Source organism: Siphateles boraxobius, unplaced genomic scaffold, assembly GCF_051911475.1.
Source record: "Siphateles boraxobius isolate OS27281-9 unplaced genomic scaffold, OSU_SipBor_1 24, whole genome shotgun sequence".
Taxonomy (NCBI): Eukaryota; Metazoa; Chordata; class Actinopteri; order Cypriniformes; family Leuciscidae; genus Siphateles; species Siphateles boraxobius.
This window is the reverse complement of record NW_027508855.1, coordinates 2,094,290-2,121,226: the sequence shown is the minus strand read 5'-3', so window position 1 is coordinate 2,121,226 and position 26,937 is coordinate 2,094,290. Positions and strand designations below refer to the sequence as shown.

At 37.6% G+C, this 26,937-nt stretch overlaps 1 protein-coding gene across 1 annotated transcript in view; it reads left to right on the top strand.

Moving 5' to 3' along the window:
• The window catches only part of LOC143748638 (multiple epidermal growth factor-like domains protein 9), a 140,223-nt gene that overhangs the window by 63,830 nt on the left and 49,456 nt on the right, over positions 1 to 26,937 (top strand). Inside the window, exon 3 of the mRNA XM_077240704.1 lies at positions 14,487 to 14,626. Coding sequence (XP_077096819.1) covers positions 14,487 to 14,626 — 140 coding nt within the window. The remainder of the gene's footprint in view (positions 1 to 14,486; positions 14,627 to 26,937) is intronic.

The following is a 26,937-nucleotide window of genomic DNA, read 5'->3' as shown; positions in this document are numbered from 1 at the left end:
AAAAAGAATGGTGAAAAGGGAAAAACATCCAGTATGCGGCAGTCATGTGGGCGAAAATGCCTTGTTGATGCTAGAGGTCAGAGGAGAATGGGCCGACTGATTCAAGCTGATAGAAGAGCAACTTTGACTGAAATAACCACTCGTTACAAACGAGGTATGCAGCAAAGCATTTGTGAAGCCACAACACGCACAACCTTTAGGTGGATAGGCTACAATGGCAGAAGACCCCACCGGGTACCACTCATCTCCACTACAAATAGGAAAAAGAGGCTACAATTTTCAAGAGCTCACCAAAATTGGACAGTTGAAGACTGGAAAAATGTTGCCTGGTCTGATGAGTCTCGATTTCTGTTGAGACATTCAGATGGTAGAGTCAGAATTTTGCGTAAACAGAATGAGAACATGGATCCATCATGCCTTGTAACCACTGTGCAGGCTGGTGGTGGTGGTGTAATGGTGTGGGGGATGTTTTCTTGGCACACTTTAGGCCCCTTAGTGCCAATTGGGCATCGTTTAAATGTCACGGCCTACCTGAGCATTGTTTCTGACCATGTCCATCCCTTTATGGCCACCATGTACCCATCCTCTGATGGCTACTTCCAGCAGGATAATGCACCATGTCACAAAGCTTGAATCATTTCAAATTGGTTTCTTGAACATGACAATGAGTTCACTGTACTAAAATGGCCCCCACAGTCACCAGATCTCAACCCAATAGAGCATCTTTGGGATGTGGTGGAACGGGAGCTTCGTGCCCTGGATGTGCATCCCACAAATCTTCATCAACTGCAAGATTCTATCCTATCAATATGGGCCAACATTTCTAAAGAATGCTTTCAGCACCTTGTTGAATCAATGCCACGTAGAATTAAGGCAGTTTTGAAGGCGAAAGGGGGTCAAACACAGTATTAGTATGATGTTCCTAATAATCCTTTAGGTGAGTGTGTGTATATATATATATATTATATATTTTATGAAAATGACTGTTCCCTGCTGGTGGAATGATCTGCCTAACTCAACCAGAGCTGCTGAGTCCGTAGCCACTTTCAAGAAACTGCTGAAGACGCATCTTTTTCGACAGCACTTGATCCAGTAATACTAACACATTCTCTTCTATTCTATTTTTATTTATTTTTAAAAAAAGGGACTGCGTTAGATTAAACTGAGAGGGGTCATAGCACTTACATATTGTCGTCCTACTGTTAGTTTTAACTGCTTCTATTGTCTCATTTGTAAGTTGCTTTGGATAAAAGCGTTTGCTAAATGAATAAATGTAAATGTATTACTTTCTGCCCTTGCTATGTGTATTGTGTGTTGATGTTGATGTTTATTTTGTTCTATTCCTTAACCCAGTGGTTAAGGAACTGTTTAGAGTGTTTTTCCCCCAGAGGATTTTAACATCCTTCTGCATACCCCCTCTCTGCAGTCACACCTTTTTCATTATGGGAAATTTCATTTTTTGGCCCCTTAAATCGATTTGTCCAGTGCATTTTTTACCTTTACAAATACCTTTATAAAATAAATAATGCTTTAAATTAAAAAAAATGTTCAAAAGAGAAATATGCAATGATGGTAAAAACGTAAAATGCAAAAACGATCCTTTTAAATATTATATTAAAATCACCAGTAGGTGGCGGCAAGTCATGGTCTTTATCAGTTATGGGAATAACGGCGTTACTTTTTTCAGGAAAGAGTAATTGATTACTCTTCCCATCACCATTACTCTCACTGCCAAAAAATATGGCACGTTTGTCTACTTGAAGCTGTTTTTTTTTTTCCTCAGACCGACTTTGCAGACCAACCGTCTTTGCCTCTGAGCCGAGAGGCAAAGGCTTTTTTGTTTACTGTTCTTCCTTGGTTAGTGGGCAGTAGAGATGCATGGATGTCCTATTATTTCATTCGCAACCGCATCACAAAACTCATCATCCGTCCGTTATCCATCCGCACCAACGTTTTTGACCAATTTTCAAAGCCGCACCCGCCCGCCATCTGCTGATTGTTTTAACAGTGCGTGTCCACTACAGCGGCAAAACTCCGCTCAGTGCCGCTGGCAGCGCTAAAACGTCTTTGGGGCTTTGGGGTGTGTCTTTTGCGAGTGTGTTTAATCTGTGTTTTTTTCAACATACACAGTATAATCATCAGAGATACACGCGATTACATTCGGAAATAGACAAGCTTTGTTTCACTATGCCCCTAGCAAAGATATCCTGTAAATTTTACAACTTTTATAAACCCAGCCAGTATAATCACAATGAACACATCGAAAATTCAATATTTAACATATAGGCTATATAACAACTGTCTTGAGAGTTTAAAAATATGCAGATTGTGCCGGAGTTTATGCTGGATTTCGTGCATAAATAATTTTGTTTACAAATTAGACGCTTTGTAGTTTTTATATATCTTAAATAGGCTATTTTATTTTGGATATGTTCATTGTGATTATATTGGCTGGTTTTATAAAAGTTTATAAAATTTACAGGATATCTTTGCTTGGGGGATTTGGAAACAAGGCTTGTCTATTTCTAAACGTAATCGCGTGCATCTCTGATGATTATATTGTCTGTGTAAAAAAACAACAAAAAAAACATGGCATTTGATTAGAGGCTAGTACATTGTTTCTGTTAATAATGTATTGTATTAAGTGTCCATTTCATTATAATATTCAGATTTATCATAAATAATTGAATATGCACATGTATTTTAATTTCCGTTAAAGAGGGTTGGAGGTGTGGTCACATTTGTGCATTTAAAAATCTACTTGAAAGTAACGAAATAGTTACTTTCTGAAGTAACTAGTTACTTTTATAATTTGTAACTAACTAATTTAGTTACTTTTTGGAAGAAGTAACTGTTAATTAAATCCTTTTTAAAAGTAACTTAGCCAACACTGGTCTTTATTAGTGAGTCATCGGGTCATTCATTCATACAGTAACGAAGCAAGTGGCTGTATTATGAATGAATCATTGACTCTCAAGATTCGTTCAAAGCTGCAGATTTGTTCACAATCATTGCTGTGTGCTATAGTTCTGCTGTGACTTTCGATGGAGCTATTATTTTGTTGTAAAAAGATACTGACAATACTGTTTTGAAAATGAACATCAATAAATATTAATAATTTCGTTTGTTGAACTGTTGTATAAAATCAATGTCACATTTGTAATCGTGTGGATATATAATGTGATCAACATTAAACACAGGAATTCACACAGGGTATGTTTTTGTATCGAAGAGAGTCTGAATCTTAAATCGATTTATATGCACAGTCTGTCTTTATGTATTCTTCATGCTAGTAAGTGTTAAATGCCCACTTTTGCAAAGGTACATCGAGAACGGCAGTATAGCGCGATTTGCCAAGGCAGCATAATCTGCACGCAATCTGTATGCACAAAGCTTGTGTGAATGCAGTCAATTTTGACTGCAAAAGGTTAATTTGATCGGATGTCATGCATTTACGGCATTTTACCTGATAGAAATACATGCTCAGTTTTAATGTTATTTTACGGTAAGGTAGAATTAAATGAAAGGCAAAATTCAGCATTTTGTTCACGTACCCCATTCTGTCACCTCATGTACCCCAGTGTGAGAACCACTGCCTTAAAGGGGAACTTGGCAACTATTTCAACTTAATAAAACCGTTTATAAATCATTTGGATGGTTAAATAACCTGTTCTGGTGAGAATAGTGACTTTCCCAACTCCCCCCAGCGTTCCCAGGTGGAAAACCGACCTTGCAACTTCGTGACTAACGTTCCGGTAAGTTGGAAATAGGAAGTCTCGTGAGAGGCGAGAACGAGCAAGAAACACAAACTGCTTTACGGCAATTCGACATTAACACACACGCCATATGATACTGTGTATGATGTATTACCCACCTCGGTAGACATAGCTCCACATGATAAAGTTGGTCGGCTCTGATAATAACAAATGCACATGAGCAGCGGTAGAAAGGGGGAGGAGGGTGCCGCAAGTGAGTTTTTTTACGACAGTGTTGTGAAATTACGCCCCACAGCTGTAGGGGGAGCTCGTTGAGACAATATGCGACAACAAAAGTGAAAATCAGCGAAGAAATGGCTAGAGTTGCCAAGTACCCCTTTAACCTATCTTTGTAAAGCGACCTTGGGTTTGGAAAGGTGCTATATAAATAAAAAATTATCATCATTATTATTATTAATTACCACCCAAACACAATACAACCTAAAGGATACTAGTGCACTGTGAAAAAGTCAGTAATTAATATAATGCCAATATTAAAAGGTTGAGGCATTCTTATACAAAAAAACAAACAAATTGCACAAACTTTCTATTTGCATTTGAAACTGAACTCAAACTGTTTCGTTAATTTCTCAGAGAGGTGCTTCATATCCCTCACTCCCGTAACTGTCCATGCTGGATCTGTCCCTGTTGTTTTAAAAAGTAATCACAATAGACGTGACATGCTCATGAACCCTGTTGTACTTGAGTAGAGCTCTGTACATTTGGCTCCTTTTTTGCCGATATTTTGTTTTATCTTAAGTTTTATCCAATAATTGTAGTTTGCCAGATCACACAATCGAAATCAGCAAGATTCGTCACCATCATCTTCTCCGATGAAGAAGAGATCCAATGCACCGACCACAAGTGAAACGGTTGACAAAATGGCTAACACTGTTGCACGCTTTGAGGACATTCTAAAAAGTTGATGGCGATGCGGAGTGAATTAGCTTCTCACATGTCAGTTGTCCAGTCACTATGCTCTAAACTCGATCTTCTCACAGGTGAGATGCGTGAACAAAAGAAAGTAGTCGCAGATCACGATGTGCGATTAGCCACGCTTGAACAACTGGTCGATACAAGACCGCAACAGGCGCAGCAATCTGTGTCTGGTTGGATTGCCTGAAGGATCCAAAAAAGACGACCCCATGGGCTTTTTGAAAAGATCACTGTCGACGTGGCTCCCTTCTCTGGCGGGAAGAGAGATTGAAGTGGAATGAGCACATCGCGTGTACAAAGGCCACCTCAGATCGCGCCAAACCACAGGTTTTTCTCTTTAAACTTCTGCGATACACGGACAGGGAGCTCATTCTGCGGGCAGCACTTTTTGGGAGAAATCATATTTATTTTGTCCATCAAAAGTGTGCTTTCACTTTAATTGAGCGCGAGCGGCGCAGCAAAAATAGACTGGGCGCTGAAACCCCGGCTTCACCACTGATCACGCGACGCTCCTGCTTGACGCTCACGCGCTGCACCTGCTGTCGGTATGTTTGCACTCATTGATTAACATGCACGCCGGAAAAAAAAAACACGCTGCTCACACTTGCGGTGTGAAACGGCCATAATTTACGAGGTTTCCTACATGTGCGTTCAGTCGTGTGCACATGTGATGCTGATGTTGCGCGATGTTAATCGTGCGGCGCCCGAGTGCATTTGACCGGCATAAAATCGGAATATGTCAAACTCACCGGCCGGTTGCCGGTCATGGCCGATCACGTGAAAATCGGCCAATTCCGGTCACCAGCCGATCAATCGGTGCATCTCTATTATTCCAGGCTGTTAACGTTTTACTGGTAGCATAGATTCAACTAGTTGAGAGGTACACAAAATAGCACAAAAATGAAAAACACTTTATTTTTTAGAATATTGACTTAAAAGGTACACTATGTAACTTTTTGTTCAAAATTAGCAACATTTAAGTAAATTATATCACCAATCCTCCTTACAAAACATAATTTTGTCTTGCCCTTATTCACTATGGTATAAGCCTGCTATTACTGTTTATACAGTATTTTAGACCTGACGGGATGGTTTTCATGGAAATCGCATAGCCTACATTCCTCACTCGCCGTGTGTGTCTCGTTATATCCGTAAATACAGAATAGTTTCTCCGGCTACTTTGACGGATGTATGGTGTTGGAGTGGCATAGGTTAGTTGTCAAAACGAGAGAGAAATGTTGATGCTAAATCTCTAACCTCCGGGGAATCACCAGTTTGGAATTAATTTTCAAGGAAGTACAGTGTAATGTGTATAGCTACAGCAACATCTACAACTAGTCAGTTTGAGATCCTTTCCATCTAAACTGGTTTAATCTCTAGTGCAAATATTACATGAACAGAATACTACTTCTGCTAATTAGACAAGTGGGCAATTAGTATTGTGTTCATGTAGCCTAATAGTTTTGTGCACACTACCAGCAAAATGTGAGGTCACATCTTCTTTACTATTTCCACATCTTAGAATAGCAGTCATCAAACTTATTAAAACAAAATGGAAGGTAGGGGAATTATGTAGCGACCATATCAGTCGACCACTACCCACACACATTGGTGGTAGAGCCCCGTTATGCTTCTCACTAATATTGTTACGGAGGATTTAAGTCCCATCAGACCAGAAGTGTGAACACACTGACACCCAGCAGCGTGAGCTTAACTAAACAAATCTATAGCACACCCTTAGAGCACTCTTTACTATAGAGCATGGGATTACTACTCTCCTTTTTCCATTTGCCATTTTCCATTTCTGTTTTTATTTGGATAAGTTGAAATGACTTGGCTTCTGATATCTCTTGCCTGTGAGGAGGATTAGTTTAGCCTGCTGCGTGGCCTAATCAAAAGCCAGGCAAAACCGTAATGCTTGCCAAAGGAAAAATAAGATCTGCGCAATGGAAGGGTTTATTTTTGATAGGGAGGAAAAAGAATTGCTCATCAGACACTGTTAAATGCTTCGTCGGTTCACTTTTGTAGAAATCAGACTTAACGTGACTATGGGTGGGAGCAGAAAGCTTTAAGTCTTGATGGTTCCCTGATGAGACAGGATTGAAGTTGCTCTGATGTCTTGCCAGGCGTTAGAGAACTGTAAGGGAGTGTAAGCGCAAATCCCGTCTGTGGGGTTTGCACAGATAAATTGGCTCAGATCCAGCTCATTCACGTACTGTCCTGCTCAGCTGTATGAAGAGCTGCCACCCCTCGAATCAGAATGAACCTCAAGGATTTGATCACTGTGGCATTAATGCAGAGCACCCAGCAGACTTTAATCTCACATAAATTAAACATTCAAATAAAGGTCTCCTCACGGAGCGTGCCTCCAGGTGAGGGCGAATATTAAAATGGAAATTTTAATACAAATTTTTCCCAGAAGAAATTTTAACATTGTCCCTACTGTGACCCCGTCAAGTCAACTTGCAATTTTTTTGTGTGTGCCCTAGTGAAAAATAAATATACCAAAATGTATTTGAAATAGAATAATTTAATGCTAAGTATACAACAAATACATTTACATATGTAATTAATATAAATACCCTGCAATTGTACTTGCAGTTTACTAAATTAATATACTTAAAGTCTGCTAAACTGGAACAAATAAGTTAGTTATAGTTATCCAGAAAGAGTGCTGAAGTTGAACTAAAGATATACTTAAGTATATTTGATCGTGCTAAAGTGGAACTATTGCAAGTATGCTTAAGGTACACTTTAAATATCTTGCATTTAAAGACTGATATATAAAGAGATCATACTATCCGTACTAAAAGAGATAATAAAACACATTTTAGGCTTATATTAAGCCTAAAATTATATTAGGCTTATGAATATTAATAAATGTGCATTGTGGAATAAGTAGTACTCCAAATAAAGTTTAATTATAATATTTATATCAGTAAGCCTCAAGCATTATGTCAGTAAGTATGTTAATGGATTGAGTATACTTAGTATGAAATACAATTTTTTTTTTCACTAGGTTGTGTATAAAGAAATTAATGATTTTATTCCACAAAGGTGCATTAAATTGATCAAAAGTGTCAGTAAAGACATTTATAATATTGCAAAAGATTTTATTACAAATAAATGCTGTTGTTTTGAACTTGCCCTTTATGAAATAATTCTGAATATATATCATGGTTTCTAGAAAAGAATAAAACTATTTTCAACATTGCTAATAATAAGAAATGTTTTTTTAAGCACCAAATCAATTGCTATAATACAATAATAGTTTTTTTTTCTTTTCTTTTTTTACTGTTTTTAATATAAATGCAGCCTTGGTGAGCATAAACTTCTTTTAAAAAACACACCAACCCCAAACCTTTTTTTTTTTCTTTTTTTTTACTTTTATTTATTTATTTATTTATTTTTATGTACCCCAACACTAATTATAACTTAACCCCCACAGAAACTTCTTTGCATTTTTAGATAGTAATTAAAAGTATTATTTAATATGTTTATCAATCGATTATATACTCTTACTAATCACTTCCTTTCTGTAATTTCCTTCTTTTTGGTCTTTCTCCTCGATAGCTCTCTGTGTTCACTCTCACCAGCTCTGGTCTGTAGGCTGAAGGGGTTATTAACAGTCTCCAGCTCTGCTCCAAGCACAGTGTGGCTTTGTTCAGTCAGCCCCCCCCCTTGCCCTCCACCCAGTCAGCTTTTTCACTGTGTAAATAGGCATTTTTAAATCTTATGCTTTTTTTATCAGATTGGGGCTGCACTGGAATCCCTCACTTCAAATTACCTGGCATGCGTTTTTGCTGGTTAATTTTTTTTCCCCCTACTGTTGGACAAACAACCTGTAGTTCTTGGTTGTGGTCTAGAAGCTTGGGCTAGTTACTTCCGATCTGATGGCTGAATGGTTTAAAGAGATAAAAGCTGCTTCCTTTGCATTGTCAACAAATCTCTTCAAAGAGAAACCATATGAATTAACTGTTTTGGTGCAGTATTATAGTATTATAGTTTCTTACAATGTTTTACCGGAGTATGTTTACTGAAACTTATATTACTTTCTTCTTCTTCCTCCTCCTCTACCACTACCGCCAGCAGAAGGAGATTGCAGGAGAATAACATAGCAAAAAAACACATTAAACACTGACAATACCGGACAAAGACCTGAATAAAACACAGGGCTTAAATACATGGGGAGTGTAATCAAGGATACAACGGAACAGGTGTGGGAACTGTTAAAGACCAGTGAAACTAACTGGAGAACTAAGGAACAAAACAGGAACAGAACACAGTGAAAACTAAACTAAAACAGACTACACGTTACAGATGCACATCATTCTTCAGACTACTCTAGTTAAACAAGATACTATTGTCCGTCATTGTACTGTTAGCCTACTAACTTTCTGTTTTTCTGGGTTATTATTCCCTAGAACTCAAACTATTTTTGGAAGAGATTGTGGCAGGATGGTGACAACGGTATTCAGTGATATAATGGTAGAATCCGAATCTATGAGCAGAAACATATAGTGAAGAGTTTGCTTTACAATTTTAACATTTTTAAATGGATAGAAATAGTTCCTATCCAAAGTATTTAAAAGAGCTTTTACAGTATTTCTCTGACAGATTTTGAGTAAAAGTAGACCAGGAGATACCAAAATATGGCACCAGCTCATGTATGGCCTGCCTGTAATGACCCTGGGGAAGTGTGCCTATTTAACTGAAAATAACAGAGTATGTCAGAGAGAGACAGAAAGACTGAAATTAAAGACATCTGGAGCAGGTGCTGCTATTAGGAGTTTTGTGGTGGTAATGCATTTGCATTCTTTCCATTTTATATTCATTCAGTTATTTTAGTTTTTCATTGCCCATCTCTTTTTCTTTCTTTGAATAGTGTTCTTGTTCAGCTGGTTTAGTCAATGCCAACATCATATATAGACTTGATTTCCTAGGGTATAAACCAATAGTCATAAATGCATGAATGTACTGTACACACACTACTGTTTCAAAAGTTTGAGGTCATACAAATTTTAATTGTTTTTGAAGGAAGTCTCTTATTTTCACAAAGGCTAAATTTATTTGATCAAATATACAGTGAAAACTGTAATATTGTGAATATTTTACTGTATATTTTAAATTTTAATTTATTACTGTGATGGCAAAGCTAAAATGTCAGCAGGCATTGCTCCCGTCTTCAGTGTCACATGATCCTTCAGAAATCAGCCTAATATGTTAATTTGGTTCTCAAAAAAACAAAACAACATTATCAATGTTGAAAATGATTGTGCTGCTTAAGATGTTTTTTGTGACAATGTAAAAGTAATTTTTAATCCATTTAATTCCTTTCACTCACAAAAAAATCTTACTGACCCCAAACTTTTGAAATATAGTGTACACTGATTACACTGTAAGCTACTTTGAATAAAAATGTAGATTAATGAAAATAACAAAAATGTAGAGGCTACCATGAAAACATACTCAGTAAGGCTTAAAACGTTTTTCCTACATGGCATGCCAGACAAGGATGGACTCTGTGTTCCTCAACTGAACATGACAGTCTGCTTTAGCACCATTGAAGCATAGGATGGCAAGAGCTTTCAGAAGGGTGTTTAACTGCTCTGAAAACCTTTGGGTCTGACCATATAATTCTGAGATCAGCATAACCCACTACCGCAATAAAACTGGGTTATACAGTAGAGGTTCCAAACCACCCAGGCCTCAAACCGCTCTACCCTTAAATAGTCCGTAAGGAAGTAGCCAAGTACTAAAGCAGTGACTGCCAGATTTCCCTAGATAGTGTGCATTAATGCCAGCTACTTACTAACTGGCCTTGCACAAATGGATTCCTTTAAAACACCACAGAGCTAAATAAGCCGACACAAGTATTACTATACACAATAATAGTGTGAGCATATCAGCATTTACAAAGTATGTCACTGCTACTTTAAAAGAGTTCATATATTCTGACTATTTTCCCCCTTAGTGGGTATAAACCATGCTGTGCCATCAGCATTTCCACAAATTGCTAAAACGATTCATTAATTAATCTTGGCAAGTGCAAAGGCTGCATGATTTACGAAAGGTTGTAAATTTGCTTCAACAGCATATTTAATGCTTGTCTTTTGTGTGAGATTGTTGCCCTAGTAATTATATTGTAATAGACTTTCAGTTTAATCTCAGTGGGGTACTTGTGATCTGAGGTGTTGTTGCCTTGGAAACCTCAACATTCTTACACCCTCAGGGCAAAATCAGCTAGTGTATTCTGACTCACAAGTTTTTTAGAGGTTTGCGACAAGTGTAGTTCTGGATTATGTGATTCTGCATTTTTAATGTTTTCTTTTGTGGATCAGTTGGAACATCCCATTTCTGTTGCTTTTAACAAAACGTAAGTGTGCACTAATGCATTGCACAAATAAAGACTGCTTCCAAGTGGGTTTTCATTGTTTGGCCAAGCAGAGCAGATGCTCCTACCCCTGACGCATTTACTGAAAGAGAAGTTGACATATGGCTCTCCACATTTAAACATTTACCTACTGTATAGTTAATTCTGCAAATTAAGCTTTCATAGGAGAATATACTATTTTAAATAAATAAAAATTAGTCACAGCAGCTCTAATTATAATATCTGATTTTTTAAATGGCTACATCCATCATTAATTTCTAATATTTAGGAAGGCACTTTCAGATTAAATCCATTGAAATTAACAGGACATAAACCATCCCATGCCAGAAGCACGCTGCTCAAATGCTTCTCTCTCTCTCTCTCTCTCTCTCTCTCTCTCTCTCTCTCTCTCTCTCTCTCCCTCTCTTTATTTCTCTCTCTCTCTCTCTCTCTCTCTCTCTCTCCCTCTCTCTCTCTCTCTCTCTCTCTCTCCCTCTCTTTATTTCTCTCTCTATCTCTCTCTCTCTCTCTCTCCCTCTCTCTCTCTCTCTCTCTCTCTCTCTCTCACTCTCACTCTCTTCATAGACGGTGGATGCGATAAAATCATAGCTCAGTTCTCTCTAGACGTGACTGTGAGGCCAAACATCAAAGTTATTGACTTGTGCTGTGGAGGATCATGGTGTCAGCTTATAGCTCAAACAGACCAACTGAAAGGTCTTTGAGATGCTCTTCCTTAGCACAGTGAATGATGCTTGCTTAATCACACTCAAGGGTTTCATTCTTAGAGCATATCCATGTTAAAGTTTGTTTTTACGAATGACTGCACATTTGTGTTTCAGCAAACAATGCATACTTAAAGATTAGTTCTCAAAGTTGACACTTCAAAAACCACACAAAACAAGTTAAACGATAGGTGTGTGTGAGAAAAGGACTAATATTTTAAACGTCTTTAACTATAAACTGGCATACACCCATTCATGTGTTCACATTTGACCTCAGCACATTGCGACGCGTGATGTTAGTGCGGTCTTCTGTGCTTCTACATCACTTCTCACATGAGCTTCACAACGCGCTTACACCATGCTTCATTATGTACTGACATAGCACTCCAGATGCCCTCAGTGTTTCCCCTACCATTATATAAGGGGGGCACACCGCCCTCCTAACGGCTCGCCCCGCCCCCTTGAAGGTCAAGTAAATATGATTTGATTTTCTTTATAGCGCCAGATAACAATTTGTTATATTATTATACAAACTAAATAGCCCTTAAGTAGTATGTTATTTATCTTATTTCCACGATGGCATGTCTTTTCTGTCTGTGTTTGCGCATTTACCATTATTTCAATGAGTGGGCACACGCGCACACTCACACGCAAACAAACACTTAAGTCACATACAGATGAGCACTTGCGGACAGAGAGCGTGTGGCGGGAAATATGTCGCCTCAAAGAGATGAAAATCAGACAAAAATATTTGCGTTTTTTAAACGCTCACAGGGAACTGAAGATGGCAACAATCGCTCTACTGCGAGTAGCTCTCCTGCTCCAAGTCTAAGTGCTGCGCATCCTGCCCCTGACGAGCATCAAAAGTCCAGTCATCACCGGATGACAAGTTTTGACCCAGCTCCCTTTGAAATACTCCTCTTGGCTGTACAAGACTGATCTTGGTAAGTAACTTAGAGCTTAGATTCTCTTCTCGAGCCCGAACTTGACCCTCGGGCTGGGTCGGGACGATATTTCCCGTCACTATTATCGGGATAGCCAACCAAAAGAGTGCGGTGCGGGACTAGATTTGATGGCCGTGTGTGAGCGCGGGCGCGGGCAGTAATGCACTCACTCTGTGTGTGCGCGTTGCGGGAGAATAAAACGATTCGCGGGGACTCCCGCAAACTAGAAATATCTATGAATAAAACATATAAAAACTAATACATTTTTATTCATCTGTTGAACAAACTAAAACAACTAAAACAAAATAGAAATGATTTAAAGGCCAGAGTTTCTTTTTATAACATGTTTGCAGCAGTGAGTGATGTAGCCAATCACAGACATATGTGTTGATTTCTTGAACGCAATGGCCAATCACAAGCATAGACTCCCCTCACCACTCAAAACTGACTTTTTGTTCAGTGCTGAATTCTGTATGCTGGCAAATCCTCTAAGTATAACAAACAAAGTGTATATATTATGAAAGATTCATTGTGCAGTCAGCTTCATTGATAATAACAGAGATGTTATTGACCCAAGCTGTAAACTTAGGGGAAAACCTGGCCCTAATTAACATGCATACTACAGTTGTCTGTGAGCAATGATAATTTATTTTTTAATTATTTTATTTACTTGCCCATCACATAAATAAATGAGCAAGTAAAATGTTTCCAAAAAAATATTTCATGAAACACAGGCTTTTAGGTTTGGATGCAATTTTGTCTTATGTGCTTTTTAGTATTAATTATAGTGGTATTTCAGTGGTATTTGCTCTGAATTATTTAAATATTCTGTATCCTATTGAAACAAGTGGGAATTCATTTGAGTGGTCGGGTTCAACTGAACTGACATGTCAGGGTTCTTTTTCTCAGGAACCATAAGCACAGCATCAGTAAGTTACATTACTCTGTGTACAGGAGAGTAGGCCGTGTGTGTATGTGTGTGTGTGTGCGCGTGCGTGTGTGGGTGTGTGTGAAAAATAATTGCAGATATGTCTCATAGATTTCACAAGCCTCTCCCAGAAGAAATCATCCTTCTGCATTTCTCATTTGCTGTTCAAAAGACTGAAGTGTTTAATAGTATAATCAGAAGTTTTCTCATTTCTGCTGGTTCTGTTTCCTATCATTTTAAGCACTCTGACATTGTTACACTTTAATTTCTCATGTAGAGCATATTTACCCCACTCTGTTTCTCTGCCAAGTAGTTCAAGGAGATTTCATTACACGCAAAACCACTAATGACTAATTTACCTGTGTGTAATCATTTTTTATGTAACCCAGGGCAGGAAAAAAAAATGAAACAACCATGGTGTATCCTACCTGCTGCTAAATTCAATGCAAATGAAATGCATTTAATATTTGTTGTCCACAAACCTTGGTCATTTTATATTATTTATGCCTGAATAATACTATAATCCATTAATTGGATTTCTATCAAAAATCAATGCATATCAGTGTATGATTACACTTCTAGTTTACAGCATTATCTCAAATAGATGTTGCTTCAGCTTTTATGGTGTGGTTCTGTTAACGTGATTGATGGGAAGGAGCAGCAATTCTGGCAGTTCAGAGAAAACCTGGTGTTTGATGTGGACAGAGGTTTTAACCTCTCTATGTCTGGCTTTTGCAAGATTCTGTACTGTCCTGTAAGAACAATTGGTCTTTCATTTTGTGCCTCTGTAACTAACTCCAAAAATGTTTATCTTTACTTTTCTGGCAGTTCAGGCATGTGCATCTGCAAGATGGGAGTGCTTGGGGACAAGTGTGACGAATGCCGGCCAGGCTTCTCGTACTTCAGCAGAACGGGGTGCCAACCTTGCCAATGCAATAATCATAGCAGCTACTGCCACCCACAGTCAGGTGAGGCCCCCCACATGCACACAACATAAGTAGTAAAAGAATCTATAGCTGAACCTCAGTCCTTGAAAATTCATGTTAACTATCTAATTAGTCATTTAGATGGTGCTTTCATTCAAGTACATTTATTATTAGAGATGCAAAGATTACAATTTTCTAGGCCGATTCCGATTTCCGATTTTTCATGAGTTTGGCCTGCCGATACCGATTTTAGGCGATTCTGATTTGATTTTTTCTAACCACTTTACAGCAAACACAAATATTTATTTTCTATCTTTTCTTTAATAGAACATTTTACATAAAAAATTTTTTGAACAAATTAAATAAAATAGAACTATAAAAATTATTACTCCTGGTGTGGGAAATTCCCAGATATCTAAGTGCAGTGTTAATACTCTAAGAACCATTTTCACTTCCAATATTCAACTAAAAACCATAAATAAATAAATAGCAAATAAAAATAAATTAAATATAGCCTTGCAGTATAAAGATATTTCTCAAAACACACACAGGCCTATTGCAATCACTTGTTCATCAATGGCAAGTTTTATTTCACAAACAGTTCTTCTCTCTCTGCCACATGTCCAGCCAGGCTAAACAAGCGCTAAGCTCGGACAAGTGGAGCAAGTGCAGTGAAACGATTGGGAAATAATAAAAATAATTTATTTTCTGACATAGCCTCCACCAGTTCTTGTTAAAACACACCAGACAGGCAAATTCTGTGCATTTTGGGCACTTTTTGGGTTAAATCGTTTATTTTGTCCATCAAAGTGTGCTTTCACTTTAATAGAGCACGAGCAGCTCAGCAAAAATAGACTGCGCCGAAACCCCGCTTCACTGCTGCTCACGCGCTGCTCCTGCTCTCTGTGTGAATGCACTCATTGATTAACATGCACCCCGGAAAAAAACCCTGCACTGCTCGCACTTGCGGTGTGAAACGGCCATAATTCATGAGGTTTCCTACATGTGCGTTCCGTCATGTGCAGATGTGATGCTGATGTTGCGCGATGTAAACATGCGGCGCCCCAGTGCATTTGACCGGCAAAAAAATCGGAATATGTCAGACTGACCGGCCGGTCGCCGATCACGTGAAATTGGCCGATTCCGATCACCAGCCGATCAATCGGTGCATCTCTATTTATTATTATAGCGATAAACCCCCAAACCCCTGGAGCAAATTGAGATTAAGTGCAAGATTAATTGTAATAGTTCATAGATCACCTCTTGCTGGGTTTGAACTAGTAAAATGCAGCGGCTTATCAATGGTATCAGCTGATTTAACCCTTGTATTATGTTGGGGGTCAATTTGACCCATTTTTATTTTTGAGTTGTCGGAAATACTGGTTAACCTACAATTTTCTTTTTCTTGACATTTTGTGACCTTTTCTCATTTAGCATCATGAACATGCATGCAACGTGAGGATACTCTGATGTTTTTTGAAATGTACACATTCAATTTCTATTACGGTTTTGATATTCGTTGGTCAATTTTACTCGGATATGTTTACATTTAAAGGCAACTTTTCAGTCTATCTTTTTTTCTTTTTGAATTTGTGTCTTTTCCACATTTAGGGTAACAAACATGAATGCAAAGTGAGGATACACTGATGTGTTGTGGAATGTGCGTAGATTTCTTTTAATATATATACGATTTTGATGTTCGCGGGTCACTTTGACCTGCATAATTTTATGTTCCAAGGTAACTGTACAGACCCAAAATGAAAACATTTTTTGGTTTAATGTTGTTATGATGTTAACTATTAACCTGTTAAGTTAGTTCCACTTTTTGAGCATAGACCTGAAAATGACATTTGCAACTTAAATTATTAAATCCTGAATACTTTGGAGCACAAACTTAAGTCTTGTCTCTTTTAAAGGAGACACTTTGAAGAACACTTTTGAAGTAAAAAAAAGATTATATTATTTATTATTAAAAATATTGACTCAAGTTTTAGTTTATGAAAAAGTCCAAATATTTTTCTTTTATATTTTATGCAAAATATATATTTAAAAAAAGAAATATAAACCCGTAAACCTAGAAAAAAAAGTCGTGTTCCAAATTTTATTCCAAAAATTAGCTATCGGTAAGATTTTATTTGGGCACAGTACCAAAATTTTCCACTAGATGACATCTTGGCTCCATTATGGTTTTAGTGATGTGAAAGCAGACATCCTATTCAGAAGTAGTTTGTGCAGTATGGTAATATTTTATTTAAATTCAACCTCATAACAAACACATAAAAGCATACAGAGGGATCTGGGTGTATGTTATAGTTCAGCAATGCATCACAAATGGAGAATCTATTGTTATCCATTTATTGCTCTGTCATTTTTATTGAAAATCAGTCGCCAAATATGGAAGGCTTATACTTTAGGCAGGGCCTGAATTTCGTTTTGGAAAATAGGGGGGAAATCCCCCTTTAGGTCATTCTTATGGGGGGGGGGATTTTTTAATTTGAGGGGGGAGGTTTTTTTTAGACAATTTAAAAAAAAATACGTTTAGCTAAATGTTTGCTCACTCCTTGTATTTGTGTTTTATACAATGGGGTCATTTTTTTTAGTTTACACAACAAAAGGAAGCTTGATTTCAATCTTTGAATTAAATTGAAAAAAGTAGCACAAATAAATACATGAAATAAAGAGAAAAGTTTAGGTCTAACACTAGTATTCAGAAATGCTAGAAACGGAAAAAAGTAATCAAATGTAAAATAAACAAAAGACGTAACGTGAACGGCCCATATTGTTTTCATTATAGTGTCACATGCATTCTCTTTTTGTATAATTTTTTTAAGAAATAACCGATTGTGTTTGAGAGGATACTCCCCAAGACTGGAATTTAGACAATGTTGTGTGCTTTTGATCGTTAAAGTGCTATAATTCAAGAAAAAAAACTCAGTTTTGTTACTCACCAGCTGTTTGTTATGCGGGTTAAAATCGCTTGAATGTTTAAATAGTTACGACCAGTGTTGAGGGTAACTTATTACAAGTAACTTGAGTTACCTAATCAGATTACTTTTTCAAGTAACTAGTAAAGTAACGCATTACTTATTCAATTTACAACAAAATATCTGAGTTACTTTTTCAAATAAGTAACGCTAGTTACTTTTTCACATTTATTGACTGACAGCTCTCCTGTCCCCATGTTGAGAGAAATAAAGTGAGGTGTTGTGTGCATTTGCATTGAACATGCATTTACTCATCTCACTTGCACAAAACATTCAGTATTCCTCAAAATGAATAAAAACAGTCAAATGCAATCTCAGAATTTTGTGCAAAAGTTTTATAATTAACTATGTTAAATTACACAAGTATACTTTATGTATTTAATCTCACTTTATTAACCAAAGTCTTTGCTGCTGACCTACAATGATCTAATTCAACCATACTAATAAGCAAAAATGACTTTAGATTAGGTTTAGAAATAAGAGTGTTGAACTTCCTTCTCCTGTATCCTATTGTTATTTAATCAAGAACAGCAGCAGCTGAAAGGTTTGTTTGAGCGGCGCTCTCTACTGTACAGTAGTAAATATGCATTTCCTTCAGCCTTAGGCTTATTCATTTAACTTTTGATGTGAAAGGGCCTTAACAATTGGCAAAAATAGATTGTTTTAGCTGTTATTAAAAAACAAACAAACAAGCCCATGCAGGTGAGAAAAAGTAACGCAAAAGTAATGTAACGCATTACTTTCCATAAAAAGTAACTAAGTAACGTACTTAGTTACTTTTTTGGGGAGTAACTCAATATTGTAATGCATTACTTTTAAAAGTAACTTTCCCCAACACTGGTTACGACTTAAAAAGACACACAAATTATAAACAATAGTGACGATGCAATGAACTGATTGTGCAAGTGACATTTCCATCAAATGTCCCGACTCCTGAAACGCGAGAGTCTAGAATCACCGCCTGCGCAGCTGCAGCGCGGTTGGCTCCTATTTTAAGAGACAGAGAAGACGCGGCATTGGCAGAATCACTCACGCTGTTTGTGAAATTGCGTCTCGCAGAAAGTTTTAAAATGACTGATTTGATCTTATAATCTGTTAGGTTAAATTTACTCATAGGCCTACATGCTAGATTGAATGAATGTTTGCGGGAATTTCCCGCATTATAAACGCAAGACCTGCGTGAATGATTAAAATGATGCGCAATACCCGCAATCCTGCACCGAAATTCGAACCCTGCTTAAGGTTTAAACTAAGATATTATTGTAAGATAAAATGTAATGGCAAATGTCCCAAAGGTAACAGTTTAAAAAAATAGGGGTTAAAAGTTATATTTATTTTAATTGTTTTTGTGATGTGTGAAAAGCATTGATATTACAAGTTAACTGTTTGTACCTGATTCTTGGATGTTTTTCATTGTGTGATTTTTGGTGAATTGTATTGAATCCAACATGGGTCAATTTGAAACTCTCCAACAAAATTGTACCCAGAAATCGAAAACGTAATATATTAAAGGTTGTATCAGCGATTTCAGGCCCAAACAAAAATTATCACATTCATCTAATCTTTCCTAACGATCCGCTAGCTGCCCGCCCCATAAGCAGGCTGTCAAAAAAACGCGTCTCTGTAGGCAGCCTAGGCTCTGAGATCTGCACACAAAAACAAATGGGTACAACCACCACTCAAAATCAAAATAAACAGTGTTCTAACCAATCACCGACAGGGGCGGGTGTTGTTTGTTTTTGAGCTCGTGCACGGCGCCTTCACGCGAAGTCGGAGCTGAAGAATAAGCCAGCGTCTATCAACCCTATGCTATCAATGGACCAGATACATTTAACATGGAACAGGCAATCCCCAAGAAGAGAAGGAGGATTAGGGCGAGGGAATACCGTCGTTTTTCGTCATAGAAACGAATAATAATTGGGAAGGCTTTTGAACGGTGCAGAGAACTCAAAGAATTGAAAAATCTTAAATGGGACGCCGAGGTTGCACTGTTTCTTCTGGACAGGTGAATAGCTTCTAGTACTGACTTTTTTGTATGTGAACTGTGTGTGAAAATATAATTATTTTGAAAAATATGAGTGAAGCTCGACTTGGATAGATCTAGCGAATATCAGATTGTAGGGAATATCTCTGTTGGCCTCGAGTCAGTTCACTAGTTTAACAGCGTACGCTTCTGTTGTTGTACGTCAAACGCATCACACACATGACCAGCGTCGGCCAATAGTGAGCCTACGTGTGACGTAGCTCTACGGAATCACACTACGCCAACTGACTAGAGGCCCACAGAGAAGGAAATGAATAGTTGAAATAAAGTCATTATTTTTGTTTGTTTTAGAGCACAAAAAGCATTCTCGTCGCTTGATAAACTTAAGATCGAGCCACTGTAGTCACTTGGACTATTTTAACAATGTTTTTAATAACTTTTTGGGGCTGGCAAGTTTCAATCCCTGAAGAAGCCTATGGACTAGTATGGAGGAGTGATCCAGCTCTCAGATTTCATCAAAAATATCTTAATTCGTGTTCCGAAGATGAACGAAGGTCTTACGGGGTTGGAACAACATGAGGGTGAGTAAATACTGACAGAATTTTCATTTTTGGGTGAACTATCCCTTTAAGTTAGTTTTTTTCTGCACAATTGGACATTTGAAGATTGTCTGAAAACAGATGTTGGTCAGATCCGATTATGTGCTGTCAAGTATGACCCACATGAACTGTGAAATCGCCTTAAACAATTACTAAACAAACTGCAAAATATCTGTTCTCAAATAGGCTTGTGCCGGTATGTTTTTCAAATTTTCAAAAAATGTTTTTCAAAATGCCGGTAAAATGTTCAGGCTGCGATTAATTGATTGAGCTGTTATCACGGGACAGAACCTGAGAGCTGATAATTTTTTTCATATCAGAAGTAACCTGCTCTGTCTAATCTGTCGGTGTCAATGTCCTCTTTGCTCTGCGATTTTTCTCTGCGTGAAAAAATTTATGTGTGTTGTGAGAGCGTGTGAAACGTGTCAATTGCGTGAATCTTGGCAGCCCTGACTTTTAGGAGGATAAATCGTCGGCAGCGTTCCTCCTTCCGCCATGCTTCTTCTCCATGTAAGGATTGTTGACATTAGACTAGAGTGCACACGTGTTTTGCGCAGCATATACGCAGTGTTTTTTTAAGCGGTTGATGGAAAATAAGCTAATGTTGCGTTCTAAAAATCTAAATTCGGATCTATTATTTTTCACGGTATTTTGAAGTGCCCGCGATAACAATATTGTGCATATTCATTACCACGATTTATCGCATTACCGAATACCGGCACGTCTATTCTCAAATATGTTTTTTTTAATGCATGGCTTGCTTCAAACAGCATTGCAAAAGCTATCAGTGCCAGCTAACGGCTGTGTGTGGGACACCCTTAGCATCTCAGCCAGGGTCCAGAATAAAAAATTGTGAGCCAAATGCGAGAAGAAGAAAAAACAGTCATTGGCTAGTATTTGAAACAATGTTGCTTGCCAGCTGGTGTGATTATCAAATCGCAAATTCTGCGATTTACTTACATATACAGTCTGACACTCTGCTTGTTTCGGTGTGAAATGTGGCATTTTGTTCTTTTACATGCGAGAAGTTCATGATCTGGTGTTTTCAGTGTCTCTGAGCATCTCGGTTCACAGTAAATGCTACTCCACACAAACTCCATCTCTACAAGCGCTGTGAATTTGAGTCATTTATAATGTCCATTTAAAAATGCAATATGTGTTAACCATTTTTGCAAATTTGTAATGAGAAACATTTATAAATCTATTGACAACAAAGAAGCTTTAAGTTCTGCAAAAGCTTTAAGAGCTGAAAAGAAAAGCTGAATGGTTTATAAATGCAGTCGTTCTGAACTCCACTTTTGGGGACCCTTCGCTCTGCATATTTTGTATGTCTTCTTTAGTTAAAGATGAGATCAGTAGTTTTTGAAAAACACTTTTGAAAACTGTCGAACCAAGTGCCAAAACACACTTGTAACCAATCAGCAGTAAGGGGCGTGTCTACTAATGATGGGGAGGAGAGAGCGCTACACACATCACAGACATTAGCAGAACGACTACAGAAAGAGAGAGATGGCAGATAAAAACAAAAGAGGAAAATGTCTGCGGAACTTAAAATGAAAGAGAGCTTACAAGCAGGCAAGAGGTGGGACTCGTGTTAATATCGGAGAAGCTTACCAATGCTGGAGAGAACTCAAGGAGCGGAAAGGCCTAACATCGGACACCAAGGTTGCTTTATTTCTTCTCGATAGGTGAGAAACATTGTTTAGCTTTGTTTCACAGAACTAATATATACTATGTCTGTCATGCTCATGCTATCGAGTTGATCATGATAACTTTTTGTTTTTGGAATGGGTGTTGAGCGTCGTCTTCCACGTGAAACGGAGCTGAACCATTGAACCGTTAAACATACATTACTACCAAAACACATTTGACATGGATTACCATAGTAACACATTGCTTTCCCTTATTGATGACATCTGGCCGGCAGGTACAGCAGATCCGCCATAGTAGTTGCCTGGGTTACGGTCGGCCGCGTATGTAAGTGTCGGGTGGAGCTTTCAAATTAGGGGCGAGATCCTTTTAGGGTAGGAGCGTGTTTATTTAGGTGATTTTCAAATATCAACATTGGCCAAAAGTGTTTTTCAAAAAATACTGATTTCAACTTTAACACACTTGATTCAGATCATCAGCTCATTATGAGAGCTCCATGAACCAATCAGCTCTCTAGATCGTGAATCAGTATATCGTGTACAATAATTTGGGCACTGGTAAGGACAGAAAGGACCCTGGCTTAGCTACTACACATTGCGACACTGATGGTGACATGACAACATCCTCCTTTTACAACGTTACTACTGGTATTAATGAACAACAAACCACAGATATTTTTCTGACATTTATTTTTTGAATGTTATTGAAAGTACATTAAAAAATACTTTGACTGTGACATATACCTGCAATATTTCAGCCGTAGATTTATTATAAATGTTAGCTAGATTATGTTCAGTACCTGTCTAGCAATGTGTTTATGCTGAAATATAATTAAATAACAAAGTTTGTTTTTTTCAAAACATCTGTCACGTGTAATTATATGTGGTGAGTTGGCTCGTGTGATTTTGCGCACCTCTGGTTTAACATTCGAAAGCTAAGTAACTGAAGATATATATTATATTATTAAATATATTAATATGTATTAAATATTAGTATTGTAATTTTACTGTAAAATTAAATTATTGTTATCTGTTTTTCAATTGAAGGTGGTTCAGGTTTTCCTTGATTTTTGTCAGTTGATTGAAAATGATAGTTCCAGTTTGAAGCATGAAAAACATCTGTTATTTAGTTTTTGATCAATTATACATAGAAAACAAGCAATGCAACAATAGTACAAGCTGTCTGTTCCATTATAATTGTTGTGTCCTAAGAATTGTTTGCATTTAGTAGTTATTATATCTTGCGCCACCTCAGTCATCAGCTCAGTTGCCCCCTCAGTCCAGTGCAGTAACCAAAGACTGGTGTTGATGCTGATGCGCAGGAGCCATGTCATCACTATAACTCAACAACTGCACATGAGCACTTCCTGCTGCATATGCACTGACAGCACTGCAGAGCTTTAGCCCATACTCTATCTCTCTCACTACACATGCTCTCTATTTATGCTGTCTAAAGCAGGGCCCCCTGAACTCCAATTGAAAAAATCCCTGTCTTAAAAGGATAGTTCAACCAAAAATTTTAATTGTCATCATTTACGCACCCTTAAGTTGTTCCAAACCTCTATGAGTTTCTTTCTTTTGTTGAACGCAAAATAATATATGTTGAAGAATTTTGTTAACCAGACAGTTGACAGTAGCCATTGACTTCCCATATAATTTTTCCTACTATGAAAATCAACGATTACCGTCAACTGCTTCGATACCAACATTCTTCGAAATATCTTCTTTTGTGTTCAAAAGAATAAAGAAACCCATTCAGGTTTGTAACAACTTGAGGGTGAATAAATGATGATAGAATTGACATTTTTGGGTGAACTATCCCTTAAAGATTCCTAATTCTAGCCAAATTCTCATGCAGTATTGTATCCTTTGAGAAGGAGGCAGTCCCAGAATGCAAAAGCTCAGGGAACAAATACTGTACTTTCAAGATGGCAGGTGAGGTGAGAAAATTCTTTGTACATGAATATGTGTATGCTCTGTGCATACTGTGTTTTTGTTTATTAGAGAATTGCGTTGATAGCTTAGCAGCATGGTAGCTTAATGTGTTTTGTGCTGCACATAGTATCCACATATCACAAAGTATTCACATATTTAATTTTCTCAGCGGCTTTTTATCACCAAAACTGGTCAGTACAGCAAGTATTCATTATTCAGTGCTATAATAGATGAAAGTACCTTTCACATGAATTGTGTCAGTGCTTCAACACACCAGTGAACAAGCATCATGTTTGGCCTCCACATGAAAAACACTGCAGTGCATCATCAAATGTCATCATGATGACATTATTAGTTTCCTTTATGACCATGTCTCACTCCTTGGATCTGGATACCCACAGATCAGTCTCTCTTTAACCTCCGTTTTGTTTTTGATTTTAATACCACTCACATAATCAGACATCATGCAAGTTGTTTGGTTTGGATGTACTTTTTAAAGGGCTATTCTTATAAAAATGAATATTTTGTCATCATTTACTCACCTTGTCATTCCAAAACTTAGAGAGGTAGTAAAACCAATTCGAGGTAGTAAATGCTAGTAAATTATGACACAAGTTTTATTTTTTTGGATGAACTTTAAGAAAGACGTGTCTGAAAGTTAGAGCCGTTATATCACATTCAGAATTTGTTTCTTTCCTTATTTCTCTTTTGTGGCAAAGGCTGTTGAAAAAGTTTGAACATTGCTGTATGCGTCGGGCAAATGTATTCTTGCTAATGTATTTATTCATTCTTTTTTTTCTTTTTTTCCATCAGTTGATTTTCTGTCAGATTTTGTATTGTTCAGTGGCCATTTTACCAGACTGATAGTTTTCAGGTGTTAGTCTTACCTGCAAAATCAGTCTTTTCCCCACAAGTTTGGTTAAGTGGAAACATGTTATTATAATGACAATTTGGAAATTGGAATTTGTTTATCAGAAGCCTTCTATCAAATACTTTTAGATTTTTTTTTCCTCTCTCATTTGATATTGATGCATTGTCCCTGTAGAGGTCTGTGCGTTTTTTCCCTGGCGTCCATTTGTGGCAATCCAGCGGTGTTTAATGTTCCTGTCAGCATGCACTCTGCTTCCTAAAAGCCAATAATGTACATACACAGACAAGCACAGAGAGCTTCCATTACCTTTCTCCCATTACGTCAGATACCACAGCAGGAGTCAAACTGTCCCAACCATTGCTGGTCAGTCTCGCTTCTCATATGCATGTCCTTGCAGTGAGACGTACAGATATTGTTACATTAGTTCAGCACAATTTGAGCTGTTGTAGTAGAGGACTAAGCTCCTTGGATGCATATATTCTGTAACTGCACGCAATTCTTGGCTCGAACATTTCTTCTTGTGACACTTCTTAGACCTAAAATAATCCTGTTTCTTGCCAGTTTTCCCAGATAAGGCATTGTCAATATCTTGGTGAATTCATTTTACATATCCAAAACAGACATTTAAATTTTCAGAAATTACATTTCTGTTGACTGAAAACTATTTTGGAAGTCTGTTTAAGTAAATATCTGCCCTACAAAGGCAAAAGACCTTAAATTGCTAGAGTGTGGAACTGAGAAAATTGACTCAGATAAAAAACTTAAAACAGATCCTCGCGCACATTCGACAAGGGGACTGGTTTATAGCGGTGGATCTGAAGCGCATATACTTTCACATTAAGAGATAGCCCCTCATCACAGGCACTTCCCGAGATTCGCGTTCGAAGGTGTCACGCTCCTCACGTTCACGAAAAACGCAGTGCTTTCCCCTTTGAGACTCAGTGCATGGAAGCGCATTCTGGACTACCTAGACGACTAATGCATTTATTGCACAACCTTCTGTGTTCTGCGTCTTTTCAGTATGCGTTGGTTTCAGCCATCTGCCCTATTATTGTACTTGTGCACTTCGCTCGTACCGCGGATTTATTCCGGATGCTGTGATTGTAGGTATAACCCGCTTGTAACAGCTGGTCTGATGTTGTATGCACCAGTACACTTGTTGCTTCATTATGTTATGCACTAAAATACCCTTGTTGCTTCATTATTAACACTCCCTGTGATATATTAGTCCCGTGTCGGCTCGACCGTGTTTAGGGCGGTGCTGAAGGCGCCGGCGAAGTTTTGGCACTCTGCCAGCTAGATGTATGAGTGTTTCAACCTGGTCCGGTACCCGAACTGGGTGAGGTGGGGCTTTAGTTCTTTGTTGTATTCATCTGCTACGGCATGTGTAAAATTTTTCTGTCAACTCTGTATATATTCTTTGCAATCGATATCGCACGTTTGTCGATGGAGCGGGTTTAGACCATACTAAATGTTCTGACCGCATTAGTGCTGGACAAAGCTCTGGGGACATCAGAAGTTACAGGGACTGATGGAAGCTTCAAAGTTAACAGGCTACACCGTAATTTAAATTTTAATGGACAGTAAAACAAAGTCAGAACACTGTATAATCTGATAGTAGCATTATTTGATAGAACACCGGCACAGTAACTTCATATTGATGCGTGGCTAAACAAAGGCAGAGTACCGTAACTCAATTTGAGCGTTCCAAAACAAAGCCAAAGAGCCGTAACTGGTGTTACGGTGTTCTGCCTTGGTTTCTAATGGGCTTTTGTAAGTTACTGTTAAGACAACCCATTATTTTCTCAAAAAAACAACGGAATTGTCTCAAGATACTTATCCTCATAATAAAGGAGGTCTTGAATGTGCCAAAAATATCAAACTAATTTTCGACCAAAACCGATATGGCATCTGACACAGACAATCTCTTACACATAAATATTTTAAACTACTTATTTTTCCTTGTGAACTGGATTTTCTATTTTTAATTAAGATTTTGATTAAATATTCTTGATTTGTTTTTAGCTCCTTCAGTTCTGCTACTGAAGTTAAATTAAATATAAGACTTTTAATATTGTTACAAATGCTGTTTGTTACATGTTGAAAGATTTTATAGATCTGAGGTGCAGCTATTTAAAGTTAAACTGCATTTGGTTTGGGACTGATCATTTCTCACAAAGTTTTCAAGCAAACTGTTCAGTTCAGTAAATGGCTGCCTAGTCAGTGCAATTATTCAGTCCAGTTTGAAACAACAGTCATGGCCCATTCGATCTTAACCTTTTTCAACCCATCTTCCAAAACACATTTTTGTCATCAGAGAAAGCTAGTTAT